Source organism: Mustelus asterias, chromosome 7, assembly GCF_964213995.1.
Source record: "Mustelus asterias chromosome 7, sMusAst1.hap1.1, whole genome shotgun sequence".
Classification (NCBI taxonomy): Eukaryota; Metazoa; Chordata; class Chondrichthyes; order Carcharhiniformes; family Triakidae; genus Mustelus; species Mustelus asterias.
This window is the reverse complement of record NC_135807.1, coordinates 45,894,176-45,909,663: the sequence shown is the minus strand read 5'-3', so window position 1 is coordinate 45,909,663 and position 15,488 is coordinate 45,894,176. Positions and strand designations below refer to the sequence as shown.

The following is a 15,488-nucleotide window of genomic DNA, read 5'->3' as shown; positions in this document are numbered from 1 at the left end:
GTTCTTGGTGTGATAAACATTTACAAGTTTGAAAATCATAATCTGTGCTTTCTCTTTACAGATGCCGACTGACTTGTGTATTTCCAACATGTTCTGTTGTAAAATGCTTTCATGATTAATGTTGGTGATTGCTGAACTTATTCATATGTTTTGAATACTCATCTGCTTCTTGTTATATATGAAAATAATTAATAAAGGGCATTATGTGATTTCTGTGAAAAGACATTAATTTGCAGCTACAGAAATCAAAATGCTGTGCTGTTAAACTCCTCAAACAACAAACCTCAACTTGAGCAGTGAGTGTAAAATTTTACATTTTCACTTTATAACTGAGTGCTAAACAACATTGTTCTACTGAATAGCTTTTATTGTGTTTATTGAAGGAACTCAGTTCAACTTCTGCTACAAATTAAATACATTTCCTGGAATCTGGAGTTGTTTTTTGGTCTGCATTCAGAGAATGATTGAACTCTACTAGTTCACTTCAGTATCCCATGTGTAGACATCTTATGCTTTAGTAACCATTTTGGCTATGATCTAGCAACATACACTGCTAATGTTATTAGATTTTTGTTTTACTGGACTGGAAGCAATAAAAATATAATTTAGAAGTTGTAACCTTTTGAATACTGAATTGTAAGTATAGGGTTTACAGGAGAACATGAAAGAAATGATGAGTAAAATGCGCTAAAGATTAGTTTGCACCCTTTTTTGGACACAGGTCCAGGTTCATGACCTGCCTGCAGCTGTTGAAGTTTGCGCAGTCACCTAATTTAAGAGATTGTAGTGTGCAGCGAGAGGTTACCCGTGTTGCTGATGGCAGCACACACAATAAGATCCTACTAGGGCTCCACTATAGGAAAGATGTGAGAGTTCTTGAGACAGTGTAGAGGAGATTTACCAGAATGGGCCCAGGGTTGTGAAATGTTAGGTTGGAGCAAAGGAGGTTGAAGGGAGATTTGATAAAGATGTCACAAGATTATGACATGTTTAGATAAGATAGACAAAGGTTCCCCTTAGCTGTTAGTACTAGAACTAAGGGATATAGATTCAAGGTTTTAGGCAAAAGGTGGGGGGAGAATGTGAAAAAGTAATGTTTAATGCAGCGAGTGGTAATGACCTTGAACTTGCTGCTTACAAAGGTGACGGAAGCAAGTTGATTGACTATTTCAAACTGAAATTGGACGAGTTTTCAGACTCTTGCGATATTTTGCACCCAGGTCGCCATTTGCGCTCTCGGAAAACGTGGATGCAAATCACAGCAATTGTAAATTGTTTTACATTTCTGACTTTGTACAGTAAAGTTGATTTTCTTTTGCTCAAAAACTGTTGAGGTCTTGTGGTTTTATTCTCTTAGCAAATAACTGGGATCTCAAACTTTATCTACTTGAAACAAAAGGTTACTTGTCCCTAGCCAAATTGTACCAAAAACTTGGTCCAGGATCATAACACCTGAACCTGGAATATGGTTCATGACTCCTCTGAGGATCCATAAACTATGAGACATGGAAAATCTGGGTCACTGTATGAAAATAGTGGGGCTTAGGAATTGCATACCCGAACAATGGAGCTGGCCAGGTTGGAAGTACAGAGTACAGGCTTGTTACCAGCACTCTTATCACACATCAACAAAAATTGGGCGGCACTGGGAACAGGAGCTGGAATCCCGTAAGTGGGTCCCATCTGCCATTTTTAAATGGCTCTGGAGTCCTTTTTTGGCCTTTTCCCAAAGCCTCACTACTTGGAGCCTTTCTCTTTGTTCCTCTCTCCAGTGGTTTCTCTCCATGGTGGTTCGTCCCTGTGGTCTTGTCACAGTGGTGATCTCCTTCCAATGGCTCCTTCCCCAGTTATCTCTCTCGTTCAGACCTCTCCCTATCCTCTCTCCCTGAGTTCCCTTTACCACTTTGGGATCTCTCCCTATCCTATCCTCTTACCCAGGACTCCTCTTGTTATGGCACATTACACCTTGGTCTGTGATCTGGTGCACTGGGCACTTGTCCCTGGCCCAAAGGACTCACAATGTTGAACTGTGTATGTGCAGCCTGATCCCAAATCATGCATGCATGTGCATAAACTTGTGCCAACTCATTATGTCTTCCACCCGCCACCCCCCCACCCCCCAACCTCCCCATGACCCTTCATTCCCTTCATTCCCTCCATGGCACTCCCATGCCCATTCTATGTTGTATAGAACCAATGAAGCTTATTCTAACAATGGTATATGTGGAACTGGCTACAAAACCCCTATTCATAATTTTCTTCAAAAAAAAACTGCTGTTGCTGCAACCCTATAAAAATGTCCGTGAACTTTGAAGTATTAATAGCAGAAGGTAAAAACGCTTGGCACCTCTGTAACTTGTGCAAATAAACATTGAACAATTGAAGAAAAAATAGTTTATTATAACACCAGAAGTCTGTCATTTTGCCCATCGAATCCACACCGACTCTCCAACAGAGTATCTTACCCAGGCCCACACGCTGCCCTATCCCCATAATCCCCTAAGCCTGCACATCTTTGGACATTAAGAGGCAATTTAGCATGGCCATCCACCTAACCTTCACATCTTTCAGCTGTGGGAGGAAACCAGAGCACTCGAAGGAAATCCACACGCGGTGAGAATGTGCTAACTCCACACAGTCACCCAAGGCTAGAATCGAACTCGAGTCTGTGGTGCTGTGAGGCAGCTGTGCTAACCACTGTGCAATCATGTTGCCCCCAATCAAGCAAAGTTTCCCCTTCCCTATACCTGTGTCAACAAAGATAATTCTTTCAATGGGAGCCTGAGCTCTCAACCAAGCATGCATAATGGGGCCTTGCTCACGAGAGAGCCTTGGAGGGCTGAATTGCTAGTTTTGTCAACACCAACATGTCTCATACTATGGCACTCTAGTACCATCTTCGACTTCCTCTTCTTGGGTGGGATTTTCCAGCTGCTCTCATCCTAAAACTGGAGAATCCCACCTGAGGTCCATGGACCCTTTGCATGGTCTGCTCCCCAGGACACTCGCTCACGCTTCTGAGAACATGCCACTCCTGAAACCATTTCTAATGATTTGGAGATGTTGACTTTGCTCATTCAGGACAACAATGCCTTGTTTCTCTCTCTCCCTCTCTGATGTCCTTGCAGAAGAAACAAGTACATAATGCCCAAGCAAGGATCAAGATTGGTGCAAGGGTCCCCTTCATACATCCATTAAAAGAGAATCCGTCCCCTTGACTTTTAATGGATGTTTGAAAGGACTCAGTATAATATTCTGATGAAAGGTCATCCAGCTTTGAAACGTTGATTCTATTCTGTCTCCACAGATACTGTCGTACCTGCTGAGAGTTTCCAACATATTCTGTTTTTTCAGATTCTAACAACAATTTGCTTTTATCAATATAAGGCTGTTGCTGTGATAATTTTCTTTCATTGCTCAATTACTGCCAGAATTCAATTTGTTGCAGCAGTTGAAAACTTGTTCTGGTGGTCATAGAAAATAGGATCAGAAGTATGCCATTCGGATCTTCAAGCCTTCTCCACCATTCATCATGATCAACACAATAGCCTGATTCTACCTCTCCCTCGTATCCTTTGATTTCATTCGCCCCAAGAGTTATAGCTAACTCCTCCTTCAAAACATAAAATGTTTTGGCCTCAACTGCTTTCTGTGGTAGCAAATTCCACAGGTTTACCACACTCTGGGTGAAGAAATTTCTCCTCATCTCTGTCCTAAAATGTTTTACCCTGAATCATTAGACTATGATCCTTGGTTCTGGACATCCCCACCATTGGGAACACCCTTCCTGCATATACCCTGTCTAGCTAGTCCTGTTAGAATTTTATAGGTTTCTATGAGATCTCCCCCTCATTCTTCTAAACTCCAGTGAATATAATCCGATTTGAGTCAACCTCTCTTCATACATCAGTCCTGCCATCCCAGGAATCGGTCTGGTAAATCTTCATTACACTCTCTTTATAGCAATAACATTCTTCCTCAGATAAGGAGACCAAAACTCCATGCATTATTCCAGGTGGGGCCTCACCATACTATTTGCCTTCTTTACCGCCAGCTACTGGTGTATGAGGACACCAAGGTCTCATTGTGCATTCCCCTCTCTCAATTTATAGCCATTCAGATAATCTGCCTTCCTGTTTTTGCTACCAAAGTGGATAATCTCAAGTTTATTCACATTCTACTGCATCTGTCATACATTTGTCCACTAACTCAGCTTGTCCAAATCACACTGAAGCATCTTTTCATCCTCCTCACACTTCACCCTCCCACCCAACTTGTGTCATCTCCAAATTTGAAAATATTACATTTCGTTCCCTAATATAAATCATTAATATATATTGTGAATAGCTGGGGTCCTAGCACCGATCCCTGCGGTACCCCGCTAGTCACTGCCTGCCATTCAGGAAAAAGACCCGTTTATTCCTACTTTGTTTCCTGTCTGCCAACCAGTTTTCTCTCCATGTCTATATACAACCCCATTCCCATGTGCTTTAAGTATGTATCAAATTTTATTATTCATTTGGAACATACCAGGTGTAAGGATACACCAAAGGAAAATCATCCAGCAGCAGTTGACACATAGAACCACTAGACCTGTCTCTGGCATACTAACAATTGGGAATCATTTCTGACATTTCATGAGTGTAGCAAACGCTGATGTTTGGATATCCTTCACTCAACAATTCACCAGCGATTCCTTGGCTTTTTTTAAACTTATTTTTAAACGGTTCTTTGCTAAAAGTGATAATTTATAAAGTGAAAGAAACAAATTATATATTACTGATTGATAGTGATAATATTGGTTATATGTCCTCATGCATCAGTCGCTGAAAGTAAGTGTGCAGGTATAGTAGGCAGTAAAGAAGGCAAATGGTATGTTGGCCTTCATTGTGAGAGGATTTGAGTATAGGAATAGGGATGTTTTGCTGCAATTGTATAGGGCGTTGGTGAGGCCACACCTGGTGTATTGTGTGCAGTTTTGGCATCCTTATCTGAGGAAAGATGTCCTTGCTATAGAGGGAGTACAAGTGAAGGTTTACCAGGCTGATTCCTGGGATGGCAAGTCTGTTATATGAGGAGAGACTAAGTCGGTTAGGATTATATTCACTAGAGTTTAGGAGAGTGAGCGAGGATCTCATAGAAATTTATAAAATTCTAACAGGATTAGACAGAGTAGATTCAGAAAGAATGTTCCCGATGGTGGGGGTGTTCAGAACTAGGGATCATAGTTTAAGGATAAGGGGTAAACCTTTAGGACTGAGGTGAGGAGAAATTTCTTCACCCAGAGGGTGGTGAATCTGTGGAATTCACTACCGAAGAAAGTAGTTGAGGCCAAAACATTGAGTGATTTCACAAAGAAATAAAATATAATTCCTGGGGCTAAAGGGATCAAGGGATATGGGGGAGAGAGGATCAGGATATTGATTTTGATGATCAGCCATGTTCGAAATGAATGGTGGAGCAGGCTCGAAGGGCAGAATGGCCTACTCCTGCTTCGATGTTTCGGTGTTTCTAATATTAAACAGATTGTGAATAAATAAATTTTGTAGCAGTCTATCATAATATCATTATATTTGTAGCCATCGAGAGAGCATTATGGAGAAATCTACTGCAATCCAATTTTTAATCAGTGCACTTTTAATGTTGCAATGATGCAGATGTTGAAATTTGACTGTCAATTAAATTATTTTGAATTGACAGCGCATCAAAATTTGGCTAGTCATGTGAGATCAATTGCTTAACAAGACAATAGTGTGGAGCTAACAGTACAAGATTATGATATTGGCACACTAGAACCTAATATTTTGTTTAAGTGCCTGTCTTTGTACTTTTTGGTCCACATGTCTCCAAGGTGATGAATGGAATATTAGTTAATTTTCTTTAATGAATGAATACCTTTACAAAGTACCTCGTTTTGACATTGACATTATGTGCAACCAATGCGGTTTTGCAACAGAAAGAATAATTAGCATTTATCAAGTACTTTCATGACGTAAAGACATTCTAAACAGCTAATTTTTAAAAAAATCATTCATGGGATGTAGGTGTCACTAGTTGGGACAGCATTTATTGCCTATCCCTAATTGCCCTTGAACTGAGTGGCTTGCCAGGCCATGTCGGGGGGCAGTTAAAAGTCAACCATATTGCTGTGGGTCTGGAGTCACATGTGGATCAGATCAGATACTGACGGCAGATTTCCTTCCCTAAAGGACGTTAGTGAATCAGATGGGTGTTTATAGGCGATGGGGGGGTTCATGGTCATCATTAGATTTTTAATTCCCGATTTACTACTTTGAGCTGCTTGGTAGCAAACAGTTTGCACATATAAAGATCTCACAAACAGCAATGCAAGCAATGAGAGAGAGATTCATTTTCACGATATTGACTGAGAGATGAATGTTTACCAGGACTCTTCCTCACGAGATGCCATTAGATCTTCCACTTACAACCATGGTGGCAGTTCACCATTTTGTTCAAAAGGTGGTGTGTTGAACAATGCAGCACCCATCAATACTGCATTCAAATTTCATTTTGAACCATAATTACGTCATATTGAGCTGTAACTTGAACTCTCAACCTTTTGGCATCCGAGGCAAGAGTTCTCTCTCTGATCCAAAGTTGGAAAGTTTAATTTTATGCATGTATGTTTCTTATGTTGATGGAGTGTTTTGCTGTGCTGGAACTATAAATTAGTAAATTTGATTTGCCTTGACAGCATTTTTAATTTTAAATGTAAATATTAACTGTACCTAACCACTACTGCTATTGTATGACTTCAAATGCTGATGCAGTCTAGCTTTAGGACAGTTTGCAGTTGTCACCATTCCACATAATACAATACTTATTTGTAACAGCTGGTGATTTCTGTGGTAAATTTAGCTTCACAACTAGGGTATATTGGGTGGTGGGTGGAGTAGGAAAGAGTAAACACACTCCACCACCGACCACAAACTGGGAAGGAATATGTGCCAGCAAAACATTTTACAGAAACAACAATGGAATAAATTAACTGGAAGCTAAATTGTAGCTAGTTTACTTCAAAATATTAGGTTAGGCACAAAACAAAAACATTGAGGCATTGCAACTATTACAAGCAGGGTAATAGAGACTATTAGGTGCTATGACGAGGTAATGTATCAAAGGACATTCAGTGCTGAGGGAGGGTTGCACTGTTGGAGGTGACATGAAGTGATGTTAAATGGAGGTCCTGTATAACATTTCCGGTGGGAAAAGAAGATACCATGGCACTGTTTCAAAGGAGAGCAGGGTAGTTATCTGTGGCCACTGTTCAACAGCACAAACGCAGATTATCGCGTTGTTATCACATTTCAGTTTTTGGAATCCTGTTGTGCTGATCCAGCCACAGTTTCCTACATGAGAACATTGACTGCACTTCAAACATACTTCATCGACTGCACAGCGCTCTGGGACATCCCATTTAAATGCAAGTTTTTTTCATTCTCTTAGTTTACAAGTTGTACTGCATTCTTAAAATATTACAAGGTAATTTCTGGATATGAATGGTTAGAGAATATAAGAACAAGGAGCAGGAGTAGGCGATTCAGCCCCTTGAGCCTGGTCCACCATTCAATACGATCATGGCTGATCTTGTCTTGGCCTCAACTCCACTTTCCTGCTCGTTTTCCCTAACCCATTACTAATCAAAAATCTATCTCCTCTTTAAATTTACTCAATGTTCCGGCTTCCACCACACTCTGATGTAGTTAATTCCACAGATTCACGACCATTCTTTGAGAGAAGCAATTTCTCCTCATCTTTACTTTAAGTCTGCTAACCCTTGTCCTAAAACTATGGCCTCTTGTTCTAGATTGCCCATTAGAGGAAACAGTCTCTCTAAGTCTGCCCTGTCAATCTCCTTTAGCATCTGAATTAGATCTCCTCTCATTCTTCTAAACTCCAGCAAGTATAGGCCTAAAATGCTCAATCTCTCTTCATAAAACAAACCCCCCATCTCTGAAATCAATCTATTGAACCTCTGAACTGCCTCCAATACAACTATATCCCTCCTCAAGTAAGGGGAACAAAACTGTGCACAATACTCCAGGTGTGACCTCACGAATGCCTTGTACATTTGCAGCAACATTTCCCTACTTTTATACTGTATTCCTTCAGCAATAAATGCCAAAATTCCATTTGCCTTCTGACCAAAATGGATAACTTCACACTTATCCACGTTAAACTCTGTCACGTTTTGGCCCATTCACCTAACCTACCCATATCCATTTGTACATTTCTTATTTCTTTCTTGCAACGTACTACACCACCTATTTTAGTGTCATCTGTAAATTTGGCTACAGTACCTTCTATATATGCATCCAAGTCATTAATATAGATTGTAAATAGTTGGGGCTCGAGGACTGAACCCTGTGGCATCCTGTGATAGAAGCGCCGAGCTCACTTGCCTTAACAGTCTCACTGGTGGAGGTCCTCACCAATGAGAGTCACGTATGAGCCAGCAATGGGACCTGTTATGATGGCCTCACTGGTGGAACTGGAAGCCATTGAGGCTGATCAGATGGTCTGGGTGGGGGGGGCAGTGCCAGCCTGGCATTGCCAGTTTGACACTGCTCACTGGGCACCTTGGCACTGACCACTAGGCACTGGGCAGTGCCAAAGGGCAGGGCCTAAAGGAAGGGGGTGGAGTCTGAAGGGGCGGGACTTAAGAGGAGGACGACAGGAGGGGGAGCTATGCACTCTGCAATCAGGGATTGGCCGAGTTGGTGACCGTCTGGGGTGGAGGGAATCGGGGCAGTGATTGGCATGCGGGGGGCAGGGGGGTTGTATCAGGGCAGCGATTGGCCAGGTGGTGCTATCAGGCCAGCGATGAGCCAGGGAAGCCAGTGATTGGGAGGGGTGTGAGACGGCGATATCCGGGGGGAGGGGGGAGCAATATCCAAGGGGGTCGGGGGGGGGTGAGTAACAGATCTCTCTCTCTGCTATGTACACTTCTACATAGATGACTGAGATATTGGCGCATGCGCAATGGCTCCCTCTAGCTGTTAACAGTCGGCTTTCAAGTGAGAGTAGACTGTCCACTTCCCCGACTGGTGTGAATCACACTTAGTGCAAAAAAACAGGCAAAGTAGCATAAGGTTGTGTCTGAGAGCTTACCCAGAAAATGAGCGAGATTCTCGTCCGTTTTCACACTTATTTGGCACTTAAAATTCTTTTGGTAAGATCATCCCCCTCCCCTCCGGTATGATAGTATTCTCCAAGTGAATTCAGGGAGTCAGGATGTACTAAATACCCTCAAATATTTATGATTGGATAGTGCTGCAGATATCTTCTGCACAGATGAATCTTCACACTGTACTGTTTTCTTTTACCATACAGGAAAAGCCAAGTATCAAGAATGACAGTGGGCAGGATTCTCTGGCTGCACTCGCCTCAAAACCGGAAAATCCCGCCCAAGGTCAATGGACCTTTGCATGGTCCGCCCCCACCCGCTACAATTCCGGTGGTGGGCGGGACGGGAGAATTCCAACCAGTATAATTTTCTAATTTTATTGACATTCAGGCATATCAGTTTTACACCTTATTCTGGGGAGTACAATTCAGGAACTGAGGATAATTAATTCCTTGTTCTTGGGTGAGTTGAAGCTTTGTTTGCACATGCAAAGGGCCCATTTCCTGTTTCAGCTGTGGCTCCGGGCCACCTCTTACCTATACCAATATGGCAAGTGGTAAACCTCCCACTCAAAATGTGTGCACAAATGCTGCCTGCCATTTGGATGCTTTAGCACCTAATTTAAGCCTGTAAATGGATGTAACACTTTTGAATTTCTAAGCCCCGTGTCTTTATAAAATGACTACTCATTGTTTCTTATCACGTTGTTTACACATCTGGATACCTGTTGGGGGTCAATATGGAAATCTCTCATGGTTGTCCTCCCCTGATGTTTGTTTAAACTGGGTGCAAATTGCAGCATTTTACTGAATGCAGGAACTTGTAATAATGCCAAAGGCCTTCCAGGTCTTCTATTGTGGATTTGAAATAGGCCAACAAAAGCAGATCTTGAACAAGTGAAATGTGTATTTTTAATGCAGCATGCAGCCCAATAATTGGCAACAGTATGTGTGTTATCAGCTGTTTTTGAATCAAGTGCAGGTGTTGTGAGTAAACACAGACATAAGGAGAGTGAAAGAACATAAAATCAGCTGGTCTCATTGCTTAAATCCCAATGTATGCCCTGCAAAAATTCCTCTACAACTGGTGAGCTGGCAAGAGTAAATGTTAGGAATTGTGGGCAGCTGCCAGTGAAATTTGTGCAGCATCTGTTATTTCATTATTGGATTCCACAGATGTCCCATGAATTAAAAATGATTTTCTTTTCTGCCTAATGTGTGGTTTCAATCTTTGCTCTTCTTTTGCTCAACATAAAGTTACCAGCAACATGCCAAATTTTAATTTTGTGTACATAGAATCATAGAACCCCTACAGTGCAGAAGGAGGCCATTTGGTCCATCGAGTCTGCACTGACTCTGACAGAGAGCATCTTACTCAGGCATCCACCCTCTCCCCATAACTCCACATATTTATCCCACTAATCCTCCTAATTTACACATATAAGGGGCAATTTAGTATGGCCAATCCACCCAATCTGCACATTCTTCCACTGTGGGAGGAAACCGGAGCACACAGGGGAAACCCATGCAGATATAGGGAGAACTTGCAAACACCACACAAAGTCACCCAAGGCCGGAATTTTAACCCGATCCCTGATGTTGTGAGGCAGCATTGCTAACCACTGTGCCACCCTTAAGCCTACAAATAGCGATGTTTGTTATTCAACTGTGATTGCATGGATGCTATAGGGCTTGACACCAACTTAAAGCTACCAAAAAGCTGTATATATCTAATTTCTAAATTGAATACTTCTCACCTGTACAGTTCATTTTGAAAATTCTTATGTTAAAATGCCACTGAGAAAAAGGGCAACAGTGCACAAGATTGCTCAATGGACCATTTGATTTAAAAGCAGAAAAGAATGGTAATACTTAGCACATGTGGAAACATTGGTGGAGAGAGAAACAGCGTTACCACTTCTAGTGGGTGCCCTTTCATCAGAATTTGCTGTCAGAGCCATTTCTGAGGAAAGGTCATTGAGCTGCACTATGTTAACTCTGCTTCTCTCTGCACAGATGCTCCCAGACCTGCTGAAAAATTCCAGCATTTTCTGTTTCCTTATTTCAGGTTTCCAGCATCACATAAAGCCAGGTCCTCCCACTCCAGCACCAGTGTATGAGAATTTTCATTATGAGAATTACTAGATAGCGATTGGGCATTCACCATGATTTCACACTCATCCTTAGCCTGAAAGTGGTGAGGGCACATTCTGTCCTTGGCTGCTACCCCAGTTAAGATTTAGCTAATTCAGTACAAATGTAGATTTTACTTCTACTTTCTAAAGCTCAGCATTAAAACATGCAATGCATTTAGCTAATATGTTATTGGTGAAATCAGTAGACGGCTTTATTCTTCATCTAGCAATTCCATTTCTCATACCGGTCACCCAATTGTAGCCACTAATTAAAACTAACAACTTACAATTGTTAGCGAATTATGGGCAGTTTGTAATGTGGATTTATATGCATTAATAATTGAAACTGGGTACAATCCAAAATCATTTCATTTAGGATTGTCACCACAGTCTGAGAGTAAATTTCATCTAATTAATCTGAGCTGGATTCTGATTAGTGAAACGACAATACATAATTCCACTGTTGCTCACCTAATTGCATATTCTGTTTCTAATTTGAAGGAAATTACAGCAAGGTATATAATGAATGAGCGAAAGGATGTATCATTCAATGACACTCTTAAATATTACCCAGAAGCAAGAAAAATATTGGGTCATGCAAGCTTATGCGCTGTGTGTAAACAGAGCTTTCTGAACACTTGGCTTGAATGTGTGAGCTTCGTTGATTTAAAAAAGGTAAAATGTTTTGTTTCAAATATTATATGTGTGTACACATATAGAATTAGACATGGAGTAGATATTTGGATGAAATACTTGATTACAGAAAATAAGCTTACAAAGTTTCCAAGAGAAATAAGTTGAATGTTCAATATGGCAGATGATATGTGTTCGCATTCTGCATCATACTAATGAAGGCTCTTCCTGCACTAGTGTCCAGGGCCCATCGTGGAATAGGCATTATGCTCTTTGCACATGCAAGCAGGCAGCTTGCTTTAAAATTAAGGAAAATTAAGAAAACTAAGGAAATTTGGCATGTCAGCTACGACTCTCACCAACTTTTACAGATGCACTATGGAAAGCATTCTTTCTGGTTGTATCACAGCTTGGTATGGCTCCTGCTCTGCCCAAGACAGCAAGAAACTACAAAAGGTCGTGAATGTAGCCCAATCCATCACGCAAGCCACCCTCCCATCCGTTGACTCTGTCTACACTTCCCGCTACCTCGGCAAAGCAGTCAGCATAATTAAGGACCCCACGCACCCCGGACATTCTCTGTTCCACCTTTTTCCGTCGGGAAAAAGATACAAAAGTCTGAGATCATGTATCAACTGACTCAAGAACAGCTTCTTCCCTGCTGCCATCAGACTTTTGAATGGACCTACCTTGCATTAAGTTGATCTTTCTCTGGACCCTAGCTATAACTGTAACACTACATTCTGCATACTCTCATTTCCTTCTCTATGAACGGTATGCTTTGTCTGTATAACGCGCAAGAAATAGTACTTTTCACTATATGCTAATACATGTGACAATAAACCAAATCAAATCTAAATTTATCAACAGACACTAGCATGTGTCATACGTGCTGCAATCATTGTTCTCAAATGCTTGGCAGCAAATCTTGTGGTCTTTAAATGACTGCTATAGGTTGTGTCCAAAATGTCAGTGGCATTTTTTTATTTTCTTACACCTTACTATAGAGGTGGGAGCAGCAGGAATGCTCCTTCAGGTTCTGCAATAAGTTGCAGCTGCTGCCAGCCACCACTTACATCCCTGCTGATCACCTTCTGCCCATCCAGATTCCGGTTATCACACAGCTGACATTTGAACCAGCTAATCTTAGCTTTTCTTAGTACTGGCAAGCTTCTATGAATCCTGGCTTTCTCTGGAAGTTTCCACACACCCTTGGTGAAATTACCTCTCTCCCCAATGTGGATCTCCTCTCAAAGGGAGTATAGGCTAGGGATAGGATTTCTAATTTCATGAAATAAATTTCCTTGCCTGTAGCCTCCTGATTCCTGGCCAGTATGCTGAATGAATACAGTTGTGGTGGCCAGTTGAAATGGAGCCCAGCCTGGAGAACAACCCTAGATTATAAACTCTGCAGATTTAAATCTCTGCTTTAATTTAAAAAAAATCTTGATAGCATTTTCAGCCTTCTTATTACAGGAGCAGCTAGGCTATTTCAACAAGCTTTTTGATGTAGATAGAGAAGACCCATTTTTTGGAATTCTGAAGGAAATTGAAACAGAGCACCCATTATGTGCTCCGACTGCTGTGATTATCCTACTGCTGTGATTATCCTTCTGATCCTGCATTTATGTAGGGTCAGCACTAAAGGTAACCAACAGCTGCACCCTGGAATTTAGACCATAATGGATGGCCTGCAGAAATTCAGGGCGTATTGATCTCTCGACCTTTGTGCAATTTTTATCTAATTTTAAAGTTATTGATATTACAAAAATATATATAAAGGGCAATGTGTATGGGGAAGAAAAATTGAATCAGTGTAATAATTTAGTGATTTTTAACTATTCTGTAGATTAAAACCATCATAACATGGTCAAATTGGCAAATCACTGAAAGAGTTTACTTCATATGAAAATAATTCAATAAAAATTAATAAATTCAAGGGAAGGTTTTCAGTACCAACTGTAATTTATTCTATGGATTTAATGTAAAAAATGTTTTCAGGTGAAAATAAAGCGTATCATATTGTTTTGTGGTTTATATTCTTTTCTTTTTTATCTTTCAGAAAATTGGCATAACCAGTCCTGTTCAAGTTGTCCCCGTCCGAGCCTTGCTTTGCTCATACAAATGTTTCAATGAAGCAGACCATGAATTCTACGGGATAGCAGTACCATGAGCAATATAACCTGACAACATGATTAAAATGAAGACCAATTCTCTCAGTGAATTTCAAATAACATACATTTTAGGTTGCAATTGAAGGAATAAGTTTGCAACGATAAAGTACAGGCTATTCGTGGATTGCATATTTCCAGTATCCCTAAGCACTAGAATACAACATGCTATGCATATCATGCCTGTTTCAAAATATCTTCTTTTTTCTGCTTAAATGTTAATTAATTAGTAATCCATCTTTTGGAAGAATGAAAATGTCTTTTGTGACCTTATATTGTCTTCACATGCTGGTGCTTAAAGTAACTGCTGTTTTTTTTTTACCTACATCAGAAAATTGCTTTCTATCTTTTTGCTTGTCTCCTCATGAATTGGAAATTGAGCATCCAGTTCAAGATGCTAATGCGAAGAAAGCCATCACATTTATTCTACATGGACAGTTTGTAAATCAGTGATTTGTGTCGTGTTGAACATTTTTTTCCAAACACTTACAAAATGGGTTGTTTGGTGATTTTTATGGTGTTATAACCTCATGGGTAATATCAAAGGCCATTGAGTTTACAAATGTCTAAGGGCTGTTGGTTGTAGATATCATATTTTTGTCAAAAAATGTTGTTTAGACTCATCAGCCAAAGCTTACCAGAAAATATCTGTTCTCACCTAAGGTGCTTTATTTATATAAAGTCTCCCACCTATTCCAGGGTTGAGAGAATGTGAAGCATTTTTCAGGAAAGAAAGTAACATCTTCCTCATTCAGAGAAAGTGTTCATCCAGTATCTTTCTTTCTTCCCTCTGAACTCAAACATGCTGCTCTCAGGCACAGTAAGTGGAAGCTTGATGCTGTTCCTCAGGAATGGGAACATCAAGTGGGAGAATCCAACTATGTTGTTTCCTATATTCCTCAGCTTACTCAGTGGCATTGACAAGAGAAATTTTATGGACAAATTTCTCAGAACAGACCAGCTATTATGGCATGCTCTCTTTGTGAATGTAAAGAAGGAAATCAATAAAAATCCCACATTTATCTTCCAGGGAGATTACATGACTAGTGGATAAGGAAAATGGTGTATGTGATTGAACCATGTCTGGATGAGGTGGACTTGATGAATTAAAGATACTTTTTCTGTATTTTGCATGTTTATATTTTATTGGACGAAACTATAGTCACAATCCAGCCAAACTATAGAACGGTACGGCACAAAAGACAGCCATTCAGCCTATCATGCTTCTGCCAATGCTTTAGAACAGCTATCGAATTAGTTCCACTCCCCTATTTAAAAAAAACTGAAAATGCTGGAAACACTCAGCAGCTCTCAGCAGCATCTGTGGAGAGAAACAGAATTGGTATTTCACATTGACCAACCTAATTCTGATGAAAGGTCATTATCAGCTCAAAATTCTCTG

The 15,488-nt window shown here is 40.6% G+C and overlaps 1 protein-coding gene across 2 annotated transcripts in view; it reads left to right on the top strand.

Moving 5' to 3' along the window:
• lrrc69 (leucine rich repeat containing 69) overlaps positions 1 to 15,211 on the top strand; it is a 65,157-nt gene extending 49,946 nt beyond the window's left edge. For both annotated transcript variants that reach the window (XM_078217044.1, XM_078217043.1), the window contains 2 exons: positions 11,784 to 11,957; positions 13,978 to 15,211. In XM_078217044.1, coding sequence (XP_078073170.1) covers positions 11,784 to 11,957; positions 13,978 to 14,088 — 285 coding nt within the window. In that variant the 3' untranslated portion in view covers positions 14,089 to 15,211. The remainder of the gene's footprint in view (positions 1 to 11,783; positions 11,958 to 13,977) is intronic.
• The last annotated feature ends 277 nt before the right edge of the window (positions 15,212 to 15,488 follow it).